This window comes from Thunnus maccoyii, chromosome 2 (genome assembly GCF_910596095.1).
Source record: "Thunnus maccoyii chromosome 2, fThuMac1.1, whole genome shotgun sequence".
Classification (NCBI taxonomy): domain Eukaryota; kingdom Metazoa; phylum Chordata; class Actinopteri; order Scombriformes; family Scombridae; genus Thunnus; species Thunnus maccoyii.
The window spans coordinates 14,994,704-15,009,767 of record NC_056534.1 but is presented as its reverse complement, the minus strand read 5'-3'; the positions used below and the strand labels follow the sequence as shown (position 1 = coordinate 15,009,767).

Here is a 15,064-nt window from a genome sequence, read left to right as displayed (position 1 = left end):
TTTAATCCAAAATGATGTTTAATTAGGTCGTGCATTGGCGTGAAGTGTGTGAAACGGTCTTGCATATATATATATTTTTTTTTTATATATATATTTCGTACATGACAGCGTATGTGACTTGATGTGTCCTGACTAACGGGTCACACTGACGCGTCCGTTTAGCAATAACCGCTCAGTAAATGTTAGAGCTTGCTGGGTTTTTCCTCTAAAGGTCTGAAACACAAGAGACAGTTTGCTCTTTACTGCATGTTCACACACTCACACACATACACTCACACTCACACACACACACACTACATGTTCAGTCCATTTCTGTCCTGATTAACGAAGCTGATTTCTCCTGCAGAGTTTAGTTCTATGCAAAAGTTTGTGCAGCCCTCGACTCTTTTGCACCTTTTAATGTGCTATAACTTAAAAATTCAATGATTTTTTCTTTGTTTTTTGCATATTTGTCTGAATTCTACACAAAAGCTCTGTGTTGCAGCCAAACTTTTTTAATAAAACAAAACGGTGTAAAAGTATGTTTCATGACTTTATGTTCATCATATCCTACAGACTTCACAGTCGTCCAGTCTGAAGGTTGATGGTTCAATTGCTGACGACTCCTGTTCACGTGTCCTCGTGTCCTTTAGCAAAACAAACTCCAGCATCTTGTACGGCGGCTCAACCTGCGCTGATGTGTGTTGTGTGAAAAGTGATTCGTCCTACTAGGTTTAAAAAGTGCTGCAGTATAAATATGTTGAGATTATAAATTCATTATTGACCTTGGAAACAATCACCTCAACGTTCAGCTTTCAGTCATATCACATGATCTTCCTTAGCTGACAAGCTTCGTCAACTGAGGAAGATCATGTGATTAATTCAAAAGCTCCAGGATAGCTCAGTTATATTTCATTCTGAATAGTTCATTTGGTATCAGAGCACTAAAATATGAAATATAAAAGTTTTTTTAGTTGAAGTTTTGGGATGCAGGATGAAACAAACGTTTTTCTGCAGTCTGGATTAATATTTTAATTTAATTATTTATTTTGATCCTTAAAATAAAACAACAAACAGTCCATAATCTCTGCCTGCAGGTTCGTGTTTACCCACACATGACGTCACTGAAACAAGTTCCTCAACCTTTTTAAAGTTATTTATAGTTCAACAAAATGTGCTGAAGTGAAGCGTGCAAACACGACTACAGTTTGATGTTGTCCATCCCAAAAGAAGAGATTCTCATGTCTGCAAACAAGATATTTTACCTCATTTTCACTGAACTGCTTCGTTGTTTCACCTCGTAGCTTTGTCTTGTTCTTATATTGTGTACGACACATTTTTATAGACTTTCTTTCTTGTCTGACAACTAGACTTGTTTATTACAGCCAGATTTTAAGCTTATTTTAACTGTGTTACTTTTTATGGATGATTTTACTTTTAAATGTCATTTTAGCTGTTGATCCTATTCTGTGTGTGATTGTCTTTCTGGAAAGTACTTTTATTATTATTATTATTGTTATTACTATTGTATTAAGAGTATAGAGCTGAAAGAATTAATTAATCCACAAAAAATTATCAGTATTAACAATTTTCATAACTGCTAAATCTTTTAAATCATTTTTCAAGAACAAGAGAGAATTTCCTGCTTTTCTCAGTTTGAAATTATTGTAAACTGAACATATTTGGGGGTTTTTTGACTCTTGGTTGGACAAAAGACATTTGAAAAGTCACCTTGGACTCTGACAAACTGTGATGTTCATTTTCCCGCCATTTTCTAACATTTTATGGACTAAACTATCAGTTTAAATATTTTCATCCCAACCCGGAAAATGCTCATGAAGGAAAACCACACGGCACAAAAACATCAGTAAAAATATGATTTCATTCTTAATATATACAAAATACAAATACAATTTATGTACTAAAATGTACACACTCAAAAATTCATTAAGCCTCGCCAGTGTTTACATTCAGTAAAAACGAAATTCACACTGATAATCATCCATTTTGGAGAAAGAAAGGAGAAATGTAGTCGCTCACAGAAATGTAAACATACATCCATATTTACAAGAAGAACGGACGAGCTCTGGAGAAGAAGGAGAAGCAGAGCGACGTCTCACAAAATGACCTTGTCGATGTTTCTAAGTGTGAACTAAAAAAAACATAACCAGTGATTTCAAGACGAGAAATAGCTTATTTGACATGAAGTTAAACGGGGGGAGGAAAAGAAAAAGCACATCAAATGCATCAAATATACAGTCAAATGTTTTTTTAAGTACCAGTCATCACAAAAAAAAAAAAAAAAAGCTGTTTTTTTGTGAACATGATGAGCATCCGTGTCATTTTGGTGTGCAGTTTGCTGTCTTTGGGTTGTGTTAAAATAAAAAAAAAAACACTTCTTTTAGTGAGCAAATACTCGATTCGACTTCTAGAGAAGTAACACAAGATCATTTCAGATGTTATGTGGTAAGAACTGAAACAGAGAACACTGTTAAGAAGCTGATTGAAGTTACACAAATATCTCCCTTACAAAAATACACAGAAATCTTGATCGCAAAATCCTTCTTTTAAAAAATAGCGTTAATTTCATCTTTTTTTTTTTTTTTTTTTTAAACGTACAAGGTTTTTTTTTTTTTAAGACTTCTACAGTAAAGAAAAAAAAACTCTTCTGCTCTGATACAAACGTTCAAAAGGATAGAAATAAATTATTAGCGATACAAGTGTGATCCTTTGCTGATAAAGAATTCAGGTTATTCATGTGCGTCTCGCTCGGTCTCGAGAAAACGTCCTTATGTATGAAGTCTGCTGGGAACCAACTTCTCAGGTGAAGAAGGGGAGTTTGTGTCGCTTTGAATCAAGTCGTGGGTCGGCGGCTCCGGAGGGGGAAACCCTCTCTCCCGCTGTGCTCGACAGAACCGACTAACAGGAAAAGCCGCTTCTTCAGCTCCAAAAAACGTTGAGTGGCAACAAGAAAGAAAACCATCAGTTCCTACCGGGTGAGACGTGTGACAGGTTTGGTATCTCTAGAGACTAAGCAGCAGTTCTTCTTTCAGAGTCTTTTATGTGTTTTTATTTCTTTCTCAGATGAACTTAGTCGAGTCTCTTTTGCTGATGAGGACTTCCAGCAGCCGCAGCTTGGCTTTGACGTGCTTGTATTCATTGTACTCCACTGCCAACGGGGAGCGGTCCTCCTTCTGCACGTTTCTATGGGAACAGGACAATAACATTAAGAAATGAAGAACGTTCTGCAGTGGAAAACACACACTTGTTATATAATCTGAACAAATTCCTCTTGTTTTTTTTGTTTTTTACCTTCCATTTTGTCTAAAGAACTGGTCCTCAAACTCTTTCAGGTTCTTGCGGATTCTCTTCTTCTCCTCTCTGGTCTCTTGGAGTTGCTCCACAAGTTCTTGCCTGTGAGGAAAAACAAACACAGAAACATTGAAATATCTCTGTCACACTAAAATATTTAACCCTTACACACCATTCAGTTCAAATTTGACCCTGAATTCCCCAGTTTGACCCAGAATACACAAATATGGAAACATTATTATTATAATTATTATTGTGCATCTGACACACATTTTTGAAATTTGACCTGTATTTATTCAAAAATTACCATTAAAAGATGTTGTTGTGTTCTTCACATTCAGTAAAATTCATTGAAATCATGTAAAACCTAAAGAATACGCTCTCTCTACTCTCTGAAAGCTTCATTAAAGCATTAATCACCTGTTTATTAACGACTGATTTGTTATTTATGAATAAATAATTGAGCAGAAGTTTGGTATTGAGACTAGAGACTGTGCGTTCTCTCTTTTCTTGCTTACGTGGTGGCGGAGTGCAGGTTGGACAGCCTCATGTCGATGGTGTTCTTTGAGGGTGAAAGTTCGTCCACTGGTGAAATGAAACCGTCCGCTTCCTCGTCCATGTGGTCCAGGAAGCTGAGCACGCTGAGGTCGGGCCGTACGGTCACGGTGAACTGGGTCTTTGAGTCTCCCTCGTCCTCTGAGCCGTCCTCTTCCTCCTGCAGAAGTAAAGAGAGAGTGAGAGAGAGAGGTCAGATGGTGGCTGAGAGGGGTGGGGGGGGGGGGGTGGGGGGGGTCACATCACGCAGCGAGCGGCATCGTTGATGGAGAGCGAGGCGGGCAGCCGGCCTCCGGGCTCAAACACCGCAGCTCGTGCAGAGTTAGTTAAATCATCACGGTGCAACAGCAAAATGCACTTCCATGGTCCTCGTTTGTGATTCTGCACTCGTTAGTGTGTGTAGATGGAGTTAATGAAGGCAGTCGACTAGAAGACACACAATCCAACCGGGAAGCTACTTAGTCCTGAACCAGCTATGAAATATATAAACAGCAACTGCATTCAAACACAGAGACGGCAAATATCTGTTGAGATTTGATCACATTTTGTCTTAAAACACACTTAAAGGATCATTTGTGTTTATTACATCATGGGTCTTATTTCTTGTAGCTGCGACCATCATTTCTATCAGTTATTATAACAATGAACTCTGAGATCTGGGAACACGACGACATTCACAGTCAGATGATTCCCAAACTTTTCTGTCCGACGTTCCTCCAAAGCTTCACTGACAACATTTTGTTCATTTGAACTGATTTTAAAGTCGTTGTTATTTAACCTTCGTGTTTTTCTGTAGGTTTAGTCATGTTTGCATCTGTATTTTTACCATTTTAACCATTCATTCGTCACTTTAAGCTACTCATTTCCACTTCTCTACTCGCTTGCTGACTAGTATCAGAAACTGTGATTCGGGCTGTTGTAGCTGGTAGTTAATTGGTCGTTGTGACAATAAATACTCTAAAGATCAGTATCACGCCAATTTGTAATCCAATGTGGATGTTTATTTCCCCTCATAAACACAAATATGTGGGTTTATGATGGCCACAACGATGAAAAATAAGACCAAAGTTGCAATAAAAGACAATTATCCTTTAAAAACACGGCATGTTCTACTCATATATCTGGATTAAATTAAGAAAAAACAATCACAGAGCGATTCAAACATCAGATCCAGGCAACTACTGATTCAACATTTCTACAAAGGCTTTTTCTACAGATGCTGGTGGCAGGAAAACAGGCAACCGCCCAATCATCAGGCAGCAATCAGGTTCATTAGAGGGGTGGATGGCAGTAAATAAGTGGGGTGGGGGAGTTGGAGGTGGTGGGGCGGGTTTGGGTTCGGGGAGCTGGTGACTGATTACTGAAGCAGCAGCAGCAGCAGCTCTTCACCTTGATATCATCGAAGAAGAGTGAGGTTTCGCCCTCGATAATGGGCTGAAGGAGGGGACCTCTGCGCTTGCTGGAGGGAGAGCCCTGTGGTGACGGTTAAGAAGGAGGAGTTAACCAGGCAGAGACGCTAACGCTGGTGTTTACAGCAAAAGGCCATGAAGAAAAACTGCATTTCTTTTCAACAAATTCTGTTTCTAAGCTTTTATCAGAGCAGAAGCTGAGCAGAGTTGTCCGCTCTTTTCTTTCTTTTCTCTTCTTTTTCCCAGCTCAGCACCACAGAAAGGTTCAAATGACAGTTTTGAAAACCTGACTTGATTGTTATTAATCTTTTAACCTTTAAACAAACAGCGGTCTGAGTATGAGTCCATACGGGGGTCAGTTATCCTTATTTGGGAAGGCAACTTGAAGCCTCATAGTCTAATAGGCGAGAAGACATATTTTCACCATCTTTGTGCTTCTGTAAATTTGGGTCAGTGCACTAATTCTGACTTTTTGAGAATAAACTCAAAAGAGTTCCCTTCCACAGGAGACCAGGATCATGACTGGATTTAAAAATGTCTCATTTTAGGCATCATTTTTCATGGCTATTTCACAAAAAAGTGGTTCTTGTTTCGGTGTTAAAAGCTGAAAAAAATAGTTCTCAGATTGCAAAAATGTTGTGGATTCATGCAGCATCGTTTGCCCTGACCTGTAGCACTTCTAGTATATAGAATAATCTACAGCAGTGGCCCCAATTTGCATGATGGGGATTAGATGGAGTGCATTATATAATGGATATAGAGTGTCCATAATGCAGATTATATCTTACATAATAAAAAATCATTATCAAACAGTTGAATACAAGAGTACAGTACATTATGGGCAGAATTAATTTATGCCGATTACATATTAAGCATTAATAAAACTGATTTTTCTGTTTCTTATCTTCATTTCATCATAGGAAAACTGACTCTCTCCTGCACTCAGCTGCTCATGTTGTGCTGTGAACTCAATCTGTCACCTTACGACCTCCTTTTGACCGGTGATTCACTGAGCTGCTAAAGCTGGACTTAAAGCCTCGCAGGTGGAAAACACGCCTGTAGCACGGCTGCCACCGGTTCCCACAGCGGGTACTAAAGCCAGCATGAGCTGGGATTAAGTGTCAGCAGACGTTTTGACAATGTGCTGATCTTTGCCGCTCTCTTGTCAAAGAGCAGCAGGACAACCGGGCAGCTGCGGAGGAAAAAAAAAAAAAAAAAAACGAACGAAGGAAAGATGGGGGAGGTTAAGATGTGATAACTTACAATGACGGGGATGGTGGAGGCTCTGCACAGGATCTGCTTGACCAGCCGGTATCTGTCGTACAGAGGTTTCATGATCTGCCTCTCGCTCTTGGTCACCTGAAGTAGCAAAAAAAAAAGAAGAGAAAAAGAGGTAAACAAAGACACCTTGTTAATACAGTACTTCCTGCCGTCCTCGGTCTCACATAAAACAAGATGACAGCTAACCCAGTTTGGCCCAGTGTTCACTGCAACTCTTCAGGCCGCGTGACGGTCATTAACCACAAAGCACCGTGGCACACAGCGTGAGGAGGGACAGAGGTGACAGCAAGGTCAGCTGCACTTCCTCATATACGACAATACTAGCAGCGATTAGACGACACAATTATTGCAATTGGATTTGGTCTCGACATCAAACAAAGTGTCTGCCAGTCCTTTAATTTCTGTCAAAAACTCCTGTGATGACAAATGTTTTGTTTCCTTATAGCACAAATTAATAAAATTCCAGATAAAGGAAAACATTGCAAAACCTTAGAAATAAAAACATACCCATCATTTTCATTTTTCATGGCCACAAAAGCTAACCGCACGCACACACACACACAGACACACACACACACACACACACACACACACACACACACACACACACTGCGGCTTGAGACATTATTCACCCTTGACTTGCAATCTGGGTCACAATCATGTGGTAAACAAGATTTTCTCCGTTTGGACCAATGTGGCTGGCAGGAAGTCAGATCCTTCTGAAGGAGCTGCATGTATCTCTGTTAGTTTAGCTGAAGAAGTGGAGGACAGGGAGACTTACTGGTCGACCGTGTATGCTCTCGTAGTAGAGGAGAGCTTTCTGCAGGGCGACTTTCTCTGCTCCGATCTGCTCCCGTGTCATATCCTGCCAAAGCAGAGAACAGGAGGTGAGTCAACATGTTTCAGAAATGTGAAAAACAAACACGCATTTCAGCACCTTAATAAATTCAAATCCCTGCCGCCTGCTCTCAAAGTCATGCTGTTTGTTTTTTCCATTTGCTTGATACGTCTGTCTATGATTTATTCATTCCTTCCAGCGAGCGTGTCTCGGTCTTACCTTGATATCCTCGGGGCGGTTCACCTCCTCCCTCTTCTCCTGCAGCTTCTTCAAAATTGTCTCCAGTGTGCTCTCCACCGGTGGCTTCTGCACCTTCTCCTGCTGTGGTTTCTTCTCCAGCTGAGAGCCGAAGCTTTTGGGCAGCGTGTTGCTGCGCTGGCGGGTCAGAGGTGGCAGGTCCTCCTCAGACTTCATCAGCTTGTGTTCTGATGGGAGAGAGAATGTAATGATATGAGATTTACTGAGTTTCTTTTGGATTATCTTATTACAGAGAAACTATCAGTTGGTTTTAGGAGTGATTTTTTGTTTTTTTTTGTTTTACCTTTTAGGTCTTTGCGAAGCTTGGCCAGTTCATTCACCCATCTCAGCACTTCTGGGTTTGCAACTTTATCGCTGTGAGATGGCTGAATAAAAACAGAACAAAGATAAAACAACCGATTCTCCTTTCAGAGTGAAGCAGCACATCCCTCCTGATGAGTCACCACAATCCTCTCAGACAGCCAATAGCCTTTTTTAATGTGTCTCAATATGATTAACGGACAGGTTGTTACTTCTTACCCTGTATTTACGCTCCTCTTCAAACCTCTCCTCAAACTTGTGGATCTTTTTCTTCAGTACATGAATCCTCTTAGTGAGCTGGGCGGATGTCAGCTCCTCTTTCTCGTCGTCACAGGAGCCGAGAGATGAACTCCTCCTGCGACTGGAGAGACACACAAAGTTGTTAATTTACCGCTGACAGCTCCTTCTTCTCTACTTATTTACTGCAGTTTGGCAATACGAGAGCATGTGATTTGTGCTTACCTGACGAATGAGTGCGCGTTTGGCGGCGACGGAGGCACTTCAGTGTCGTCCAGGTACTGCTGGCACTGTCCGTAGGCGTAAAAACGAGGGGACACCATCGGGTCGCTGTCCTCCTCCACTAGCTGGCGAATCAGGCGTCCTCCGGCATGGGGGGACAGTCGAGCCTCCTCACGGTCCATACTCTCCCTCTGCAGTGACGAGTACGCCGGTACTGGTTCTGTGTAAAACACAAATAAACACATTTACGGTTAGTTTGGTATCTCTATCAAACTGAAGATGCAGATAAATAAAAATAGAAGTTAGTTTGGGAAAATGTGGCTCACTCTGACCAACAGACAACTTATCGCTCCCCTTTGTACACTAACAGCAGAGTCGCCACATCATCCCCAAGAGCTCTGTAGCCAAAACATGATGAAACAGTTTCCTCATGAGTTCCGGCTTGATGGAATTTTTGATTATAAACATTACAAACAACCATTTTCAAGCAAAACTGCAAAATATTCTCTGGGTCCAACTTCTTACATGTGAAGATTTGCAGATTTTCTTCAACATAGAAAACAGTCAGTTTAATGTCTTTATGTTCTGGACTGTTGAGAGGAAACAAACTGAAGGCATCACTGCTCTAAGAGATGTTTAATTACTATTTTTTGACATTTCATAGACCAAATAATTAAATAAAAATAAACAAAATCAGCTGATTATTATGCATGTGATTGAATCAGAATCCTTTAAGGTTCTATTATTTATCAAAACTTACAAATAACTTAATATTTAAGGATGACATTCAAATAACTGGATTGATTTTTTATTCTACATACAGCTCCCTGAGGTTTTTTATTCCTTTTGTGTGCTTTGTACTGTATTATTTATTTGTTTGTATGTTATTGTGTTGTGTGCACGACGAGCTGCTTCAAACAAATTGCCCCCAGTGGGATTAATAAAGTTGTATGTATTGTATTGTACCTACAACTCAAATTCTGCCAGTTAGATTACTTTTTTCTGTTTTTAAATGCCTGTTTTTAATGGAGTGGTATTTACATTTCTTTTAGCTAATAAAAAAAAAAGAGATTTGTTACATTCAACAGGGTAAGCAACATACAAGGCAGGTCAAAATGTTGTGGGAAAGTCTGACAGCGCGCTTGTTTTTAAGAAGCATAAAATGTCATCGTACAAACACTGTGCGGCCATTTTTCTCCCTGGTAACATCCTCTTGGATCCTCTCTAGCGTTGTGAAAGTTACTGGACATGATCAAGCTGCTCTCTCTAAAATGGTTGTGAGGCAAAAAAATAAAAAATAAAAAAAACTTCCTCTGGGACTCGACAGATGTTGTTCTGAAACTGTGGGTAACTGGGTAAGACTCGCCTGCCCTTCCCTCTCTCTGTTCATCCCCTGGTTACAGTCTCCACTCTGGCAATCATTATGTCTGGTGAAAAATAGCCATGCAGATACCCCTGACAATCCCCGGGGCTATTAATAATGCCTGCCTCTCCGTGGGATAATGTCAGGGTGCGACCCCTGTTGAGAGGTACAGTGATGAGTTTGTGTTTTAGTTTCCACTCCGCATGGTGAGAGATTAATTAGTGTGTGTCCGCCCGAGCACGTGGGCTCGACGGAGAAACGGCAGATTGTCTGAGAGAGCTCCTCTATAGAAAACTGTGTCGAAACATGAAACCCTGCAGGAATAATAATGTTGATTTCATGGAGAAAAAAAGGAGAGACTCCATAACATCAGGTGTCAGGAGGGCTCTAGAAATACACTGAGGAGTCGTTACACAGGGAGAAGAGATGGAGGGAGTAAAAACAAGCTCTGAGGGAAACCAACCGTCAGTGTAAACATTCAAGGTGTCAGTATGCGCCCGTGAAAATATGCACGCCCAGTCTAAAACTGCACATGCATATTTTTCTTAGCTGGGGTGAGTTGGAGCGTTTGTGAAGCGACTTAGCTCAAATTCCAGCTCTGGAGTCCCGGGGGTCCCTCCTGCACTTGCAGGTACGTGCAGTTTATCAAGTAGGAACTCCCTGGCATGTTAGTGCTCGCTCACAGCGGCAGGTGAAACACTCAATCACGCCGAAATGTCTTCTGAGGTCTATTATCTAGCTCAGAGTGCAGTTCAGTGCAGCCGGCCAGAGAGGCTCCATGGCATTTGAAATTAATCCTTTAAATCAACTGCTCGCTGATGCTTCAGGATTAACTAGACTAATGAAACCCAAAAAAAAAAAAAACATGCCAGTTTGCCATTTCAGTAAAGGTTGTTGTGTGTGTGTGAGATGCTTGGCCACAATGTTCCAGATCATTCAAGCATGTTGCCATGCAGTGGGGAAAAGGTCATTCAGACAGCCTTTTCTTTCTTTCTGACATGTTATATGCAGCAAAGCAAGTCAGTGCCGACAAATGATGTAACACTTACCATCACAAACACTCGGATGGAAAATGCTTTTGAAATCAAGGAAAGGGGAGTTAAAGAACGGAGAATCTAGAGGAGCAAAGGGAACAAAAAAAGAAGGGGGGAGAGAACGAGATGAGAGAATGAAAACAAAGAAACAGAAGTAAAAGAAACCAGCATGCACCCTTCTTGTTGCATCAAAAAAAAAAAATATGGGAAATGAGAACTGACACGCGAGCTTTAGAGCCTCGTCTTCCTGTTCAAATGTCTGCTTATGTCTTTCAACCATCGCTGGCAGACAGGCAAGGACAGAGCGGAGGTAAATATCAGGTCAACATGACAGGCGCTGGCACAAAGTGTACTGGGACAAAGGTCTCACAGGGCTGCCTAAGTCCCTCACCCACTCTCATACCCATTTGTACAGTATTACGCCTTCTGTACAGTATGCACACGTCCTCTAACAATACTCACTATCATTATAGCGCTTTATGAACCGCTGACTCAGTTTGGCTCTCTCTGCCAGAACATAAATCCTTCTTTGGCTCTCCTTGGTGAAGAACAAACGCGCCAGCCACGTAGAGAAAAAAAAAACTTTAATCTCTCACAATACATTTAAACAAGTTGAGCTACAGCAAGCCCCGCTGGCTCTCATGCTTCAGAGGACCTGATTTGATCAGCATCTCAGGCACCTAACAGAGATACTGAGTGTATGTATGTATGTATGTATGAAGTGCCTGTCACAGCCAATCACGCAGGCTTCCCTGTGGCGTCCCCGCTGCCACGAGCTCAGTTATGCATCCAGGACAGAATGTACAGGAAGGAGATTTAAGAAGGGAGATCCTGCACAAAATGTCTTCACGATGTCAGAGAAAAACAGCCACCTGGTTTGTAAATTTCCTGAACAAACAGCCACATCCTCCCTCAACATAAATTACGTTTTAATTACAGGCGCACACACACACACACAACCACACACACACACACACACAGTCAGAAGACTTCATGCGCCTGAGTAGAGAGAGCCACAACAACTCACACCACACCTTCAAATAACAGCCCTGAACAGTTTGTTTGCTCACGGTCAATATTTCACTTCTTGACTTGTCTTCTCGCCTGCACCGCGGGGACAACCAACAAAAAACAAACCTCTCCCAGAGCTGTGCTGTTTTTCCATGTATCATATTTGGCCACTAGGGAGCTCCACACAACATACAATCGCCTGCTCCAAACATGAGGTAGTTGAAGTTGAGAGAATTTGTTGCATGGAACATTTTTTGTGCTCTGGCTGCCACATCAAACAGGAAACGGCGATGGCGACGGCAGCGGCAGTGGCGGTGGTGGTGGTGGGAGTGGTGACCAACTTTCGCAGAAGAAAGATGTCAACACACGTGGCAACATGCCCTTTAACTGTACTTAACTGTAGGAATGAACCTGTTAGTGATCATTCCTGTGTATAGTTCAGCTTCAGCAAAGTGCTTGGCTTCCACCGTTGAACGCAGAAAAAATCTCCACCCACCTCCGCTCTGTCACAACGTCCTAACAAAACAATCAAAGTCTCAGCGCACGGTGATTGTGCATGACTTCCTTTCTGCACAAATGCCAACGCTGCATAAACAAACGCATTAATAACAAACTAAGCAGCTAAAAGGAGGCGGAGGAGACTTGTAGCAAACGCAATGCTCGTGGCTATTTCCGCAAACTCTGCATTAGAAATGACATCTGATAAGCCAGCATCAATAAATTAACCCAACGATCGTACATTAGTTGCATCGAATTTGATCTTGTGCAGAGCTGCCACTGAATGCACATGCACAGGCATCACGCTCACTATTCCTGGATTAATAGTGTAAACGTGAGCTGCTCACAACGTCACGTTAAATGGAATGTTTAATGTTTAAATGAACGTCTGAAAATATCAACCGGGATTAATAAAGTCTCCAAAAGCAAGCCAAGTTTCTACAGCCAGCTGACTGGTGCGCTGTTATCACAAATTGACCCCTTTAATGATTGATTTTGACTGGGAATTACAGCAGCAGTCATGTCTGGAAACTATTCACTGACATAAATTGACAAATAGCTGATGCATCCTGGTAAAAACAAAAACAACAATTTCCTCCTTTAATAACAGCACAGGAGAGAAGCTACATGTTCATATTTTCTTTGTGAAATGTGATTCAAGGTTCCCGTGTGTCATAATTCAACAGCAGCAAAACAACAAGCTGTCTTCAGTGCCGTCTTATCTTGCAAACCAGAGCAAACAAACACGTCTCCGGCGAGTGTTTTCTCTTCCAGATATAGGTAGCTAGAGAACTTAAGAGGATCTTTTACAATTAAATCCTGCAGGAGAGGCAGAAGGAGCTGCATCAGGAAGAGGAGGAGGAGGAGGAGGAGGAGGAGGAGGAGAGGCAGCAGAAGGTGTGCAGCTGCTACCCAGACACCCATGTGCAGAGCTGGGTGGAGGGTTGTCTGGACATGTGTGCGTTTGTGTGAAAAGGTGGGTAATCCACATACTATTAGACATAATCCAAAATTAGGTCATGAATGCATGTATGGAGAAATCTAAGCATGAGAACAACGAGAGGATCGGCTCTTCCCTCACCTCCCCAGTTGTTGTCCTCAGTCAGTGCTGTCAGGTCCAGCCGGGGGACGTCCTCGCAGCTCGTCTTTTCGCAGTCCGGGTCCGAGCCTCGCACCTCTACTCCTCCTCCGCCGCCGACCCTCCCCGTGTCACAAGTGACGGGCGACTCCTGGATCTTCATCCTTAGCGTCTGCACAACCATGAGAGAAAAGAAAAGAGCGCTCAATGGACGATGACCAGCCAGTGAACACACTCTTTAAGTTGAGCCACACACTCCCTCAGACTGGCCCTGCCCTAACAGAGGGGGCTGCTCCCTGCTCGCCATTGGCTGCCTCTGCTGGCCAAAACATCCGCCCATCTCCCTTTGGCTGTGTGTGTGTGAGAGCAGGAGTGGATTGGCTCCTCCCTCGTCTTTCACCCGCTGGAATCCCTCCCTCCTTCCCCTCTCTTGTTTTTCTTTTTTTTCCCTCTCTCTTTTCTCTACAGTAGCCCTCCTTGCTTTCTCTCTTGCCTGACATGCATATATTCCCCACCCGAGAGAGCCGCCCTGGCCTTGTTTGTTTCACAGCAGCGAGAGCAAGAGGGAGAGGAGAGGAGGGGTGTTAGTGAGAGAGAGAGAGGGAGGGAGGGAAGGAGGGAAGGAGGGAGGTGAGGACAAAAAAAAAAAAGCAGACAGATTGTGAGCCAGCACACGTAGGCTGACTGGGTGATTTTTTTTTTTTCTCTCCCTATCTGTCTCTCTCTGCAGACTAACATTGAGCTCAGAGCAGAGGATCTCCATGCAAACCATCTCTTCCATCACCTCTTCTGTTTTCTCCCATTTTGACACCGCTACTGCTTATCTGCGATCAAAGCTGTGTAATCAAATTCTCGTGGAAAGTAAATAATTTGGGTAAACAACATACTCAGCTGGTCATGCATTTAGAACGTGTCCATGGGTCACTTAGCGGTAAGCCCATGGGGTCCCATTTCCTCTGTCTGGGCGTGGGACCGAGCTATTTTTATGAAAAACAGATCAAGACACACACACTGCTACTAGACCTCATAAATGCCACAGACCGCTTTACAGGACGTGGTGCACTTGAATCCAGTTACAACACTCTTTGTTTTGTTATTTTGTTAACGATACTAAGTTGTTGTTGGCAAGTTTGTAACTGATTATGGGGAGCGACATAATTAGTCTCAGGTGTGTGTGTGTGTATGTGTGTGTGCGCATGTCTGTGTTCTTGTGCGGAAGTCTGGGGCACGACGCCAAAAACCGGGGTTATCAAGTCTCCTCAGCTGTTGCATGGGAAATAACTGATGTGATGGGAATCACTGGGGATACAATGTGGTATTATTGCCCAACATGCGGATTGTGACCAAGTAACAGCGGAAAATACCCCTAAGTAGTGCTTACCGCCACTGTTTTCAAGTCAAGAACCACCCCCGCAGACCAGACCAGCACAGCACTTACTGCATCCCATTCAAATCCCCTTATCACAGATCCACACTAAGCAACATTCAGAGGGAATGACATATCCAGTTGTACCAGCTTCCAGATCCAGCATGCACACATATAAACTACCTGTCAAACAAAACAAACCTTAGTTTATCATAGATAAACAAAATTATGTAAATATGAGTAAGGAACATATTAGGAAGAAACAAGGGTCTAGTGTGGCTGTGTGAGCAAATAATATGACATACGGAGGTGAATATTAATAA

The 15,064-nt window shown here is 42.3% G+C and overlaps 1 protein-coding gene across 4 annotated transcripts in view; it reads right to left on the bottom strand.

Annotated features, from left to right (window-relative positions):
* Positions 1 to 2,576: 2,576 nt before the first annotated feature.
* Positions 2,577 to 15,064, bottom strand: part of fam13a (family with sequence similarity 13 member A) — a 65,727-nt gene continuing 53,239 nt past the window's right edge. For 3 of the 4 annotated variants that reach the window (XM_042433158.1, XM_042433176.1, XM_042433183.1), the window contains 11 exons: positions 13,379 to 13,547; positions 8,395 to 8,611; positions 8,152 to 8,293; positions 7,916 to 7,997; positions 7,594 to 7,799; positions 7,318 to 7,401; positions 6,519 to 6,614; positions 5,236 to 5,319; positions 3,810 to 4,006; positions 3,292 to 3,393; positions 2,577 to 3,183 (listed from right to left, as the gene is read on the bottom strand). In XM_042433158.1, the coding sequence (XP_042289092.1) occupies positions 3,060 to 3,183; positions 3,292 to 3,393; positions 3,810 to 4,006; positions 5,236 to 5,319; positions 6,519 to 6,614; positions 7,318 to 7,401; positions 7,594 to 7,799; positions 7,916 to 7,997; positions 8,152 to 8,293; positions 8,395 to 8,611; positions 13,379 to 13,547 (1,503 nt within the window). In that variant the 3' untranslated portion in view covers positions 2,577 to 3,059. The remainder of the gene's footprint in view (positions 3,184 to 3,291; positions 3,394 to 3,809; positions 4,007 to 5,235; positions 5,320 to 6,518; positions 6,615 to 7,317; positions 7,402 to 7,593; positions 7,800 to 7,915; positions 7,998 to 8,151; positions 8,294 to 8,394; positions 8,612 to 13,378; positions 13,548 to 15,064) is intronic. The other variant, XM_042433167.1, reaches the window with a different exon arrangement.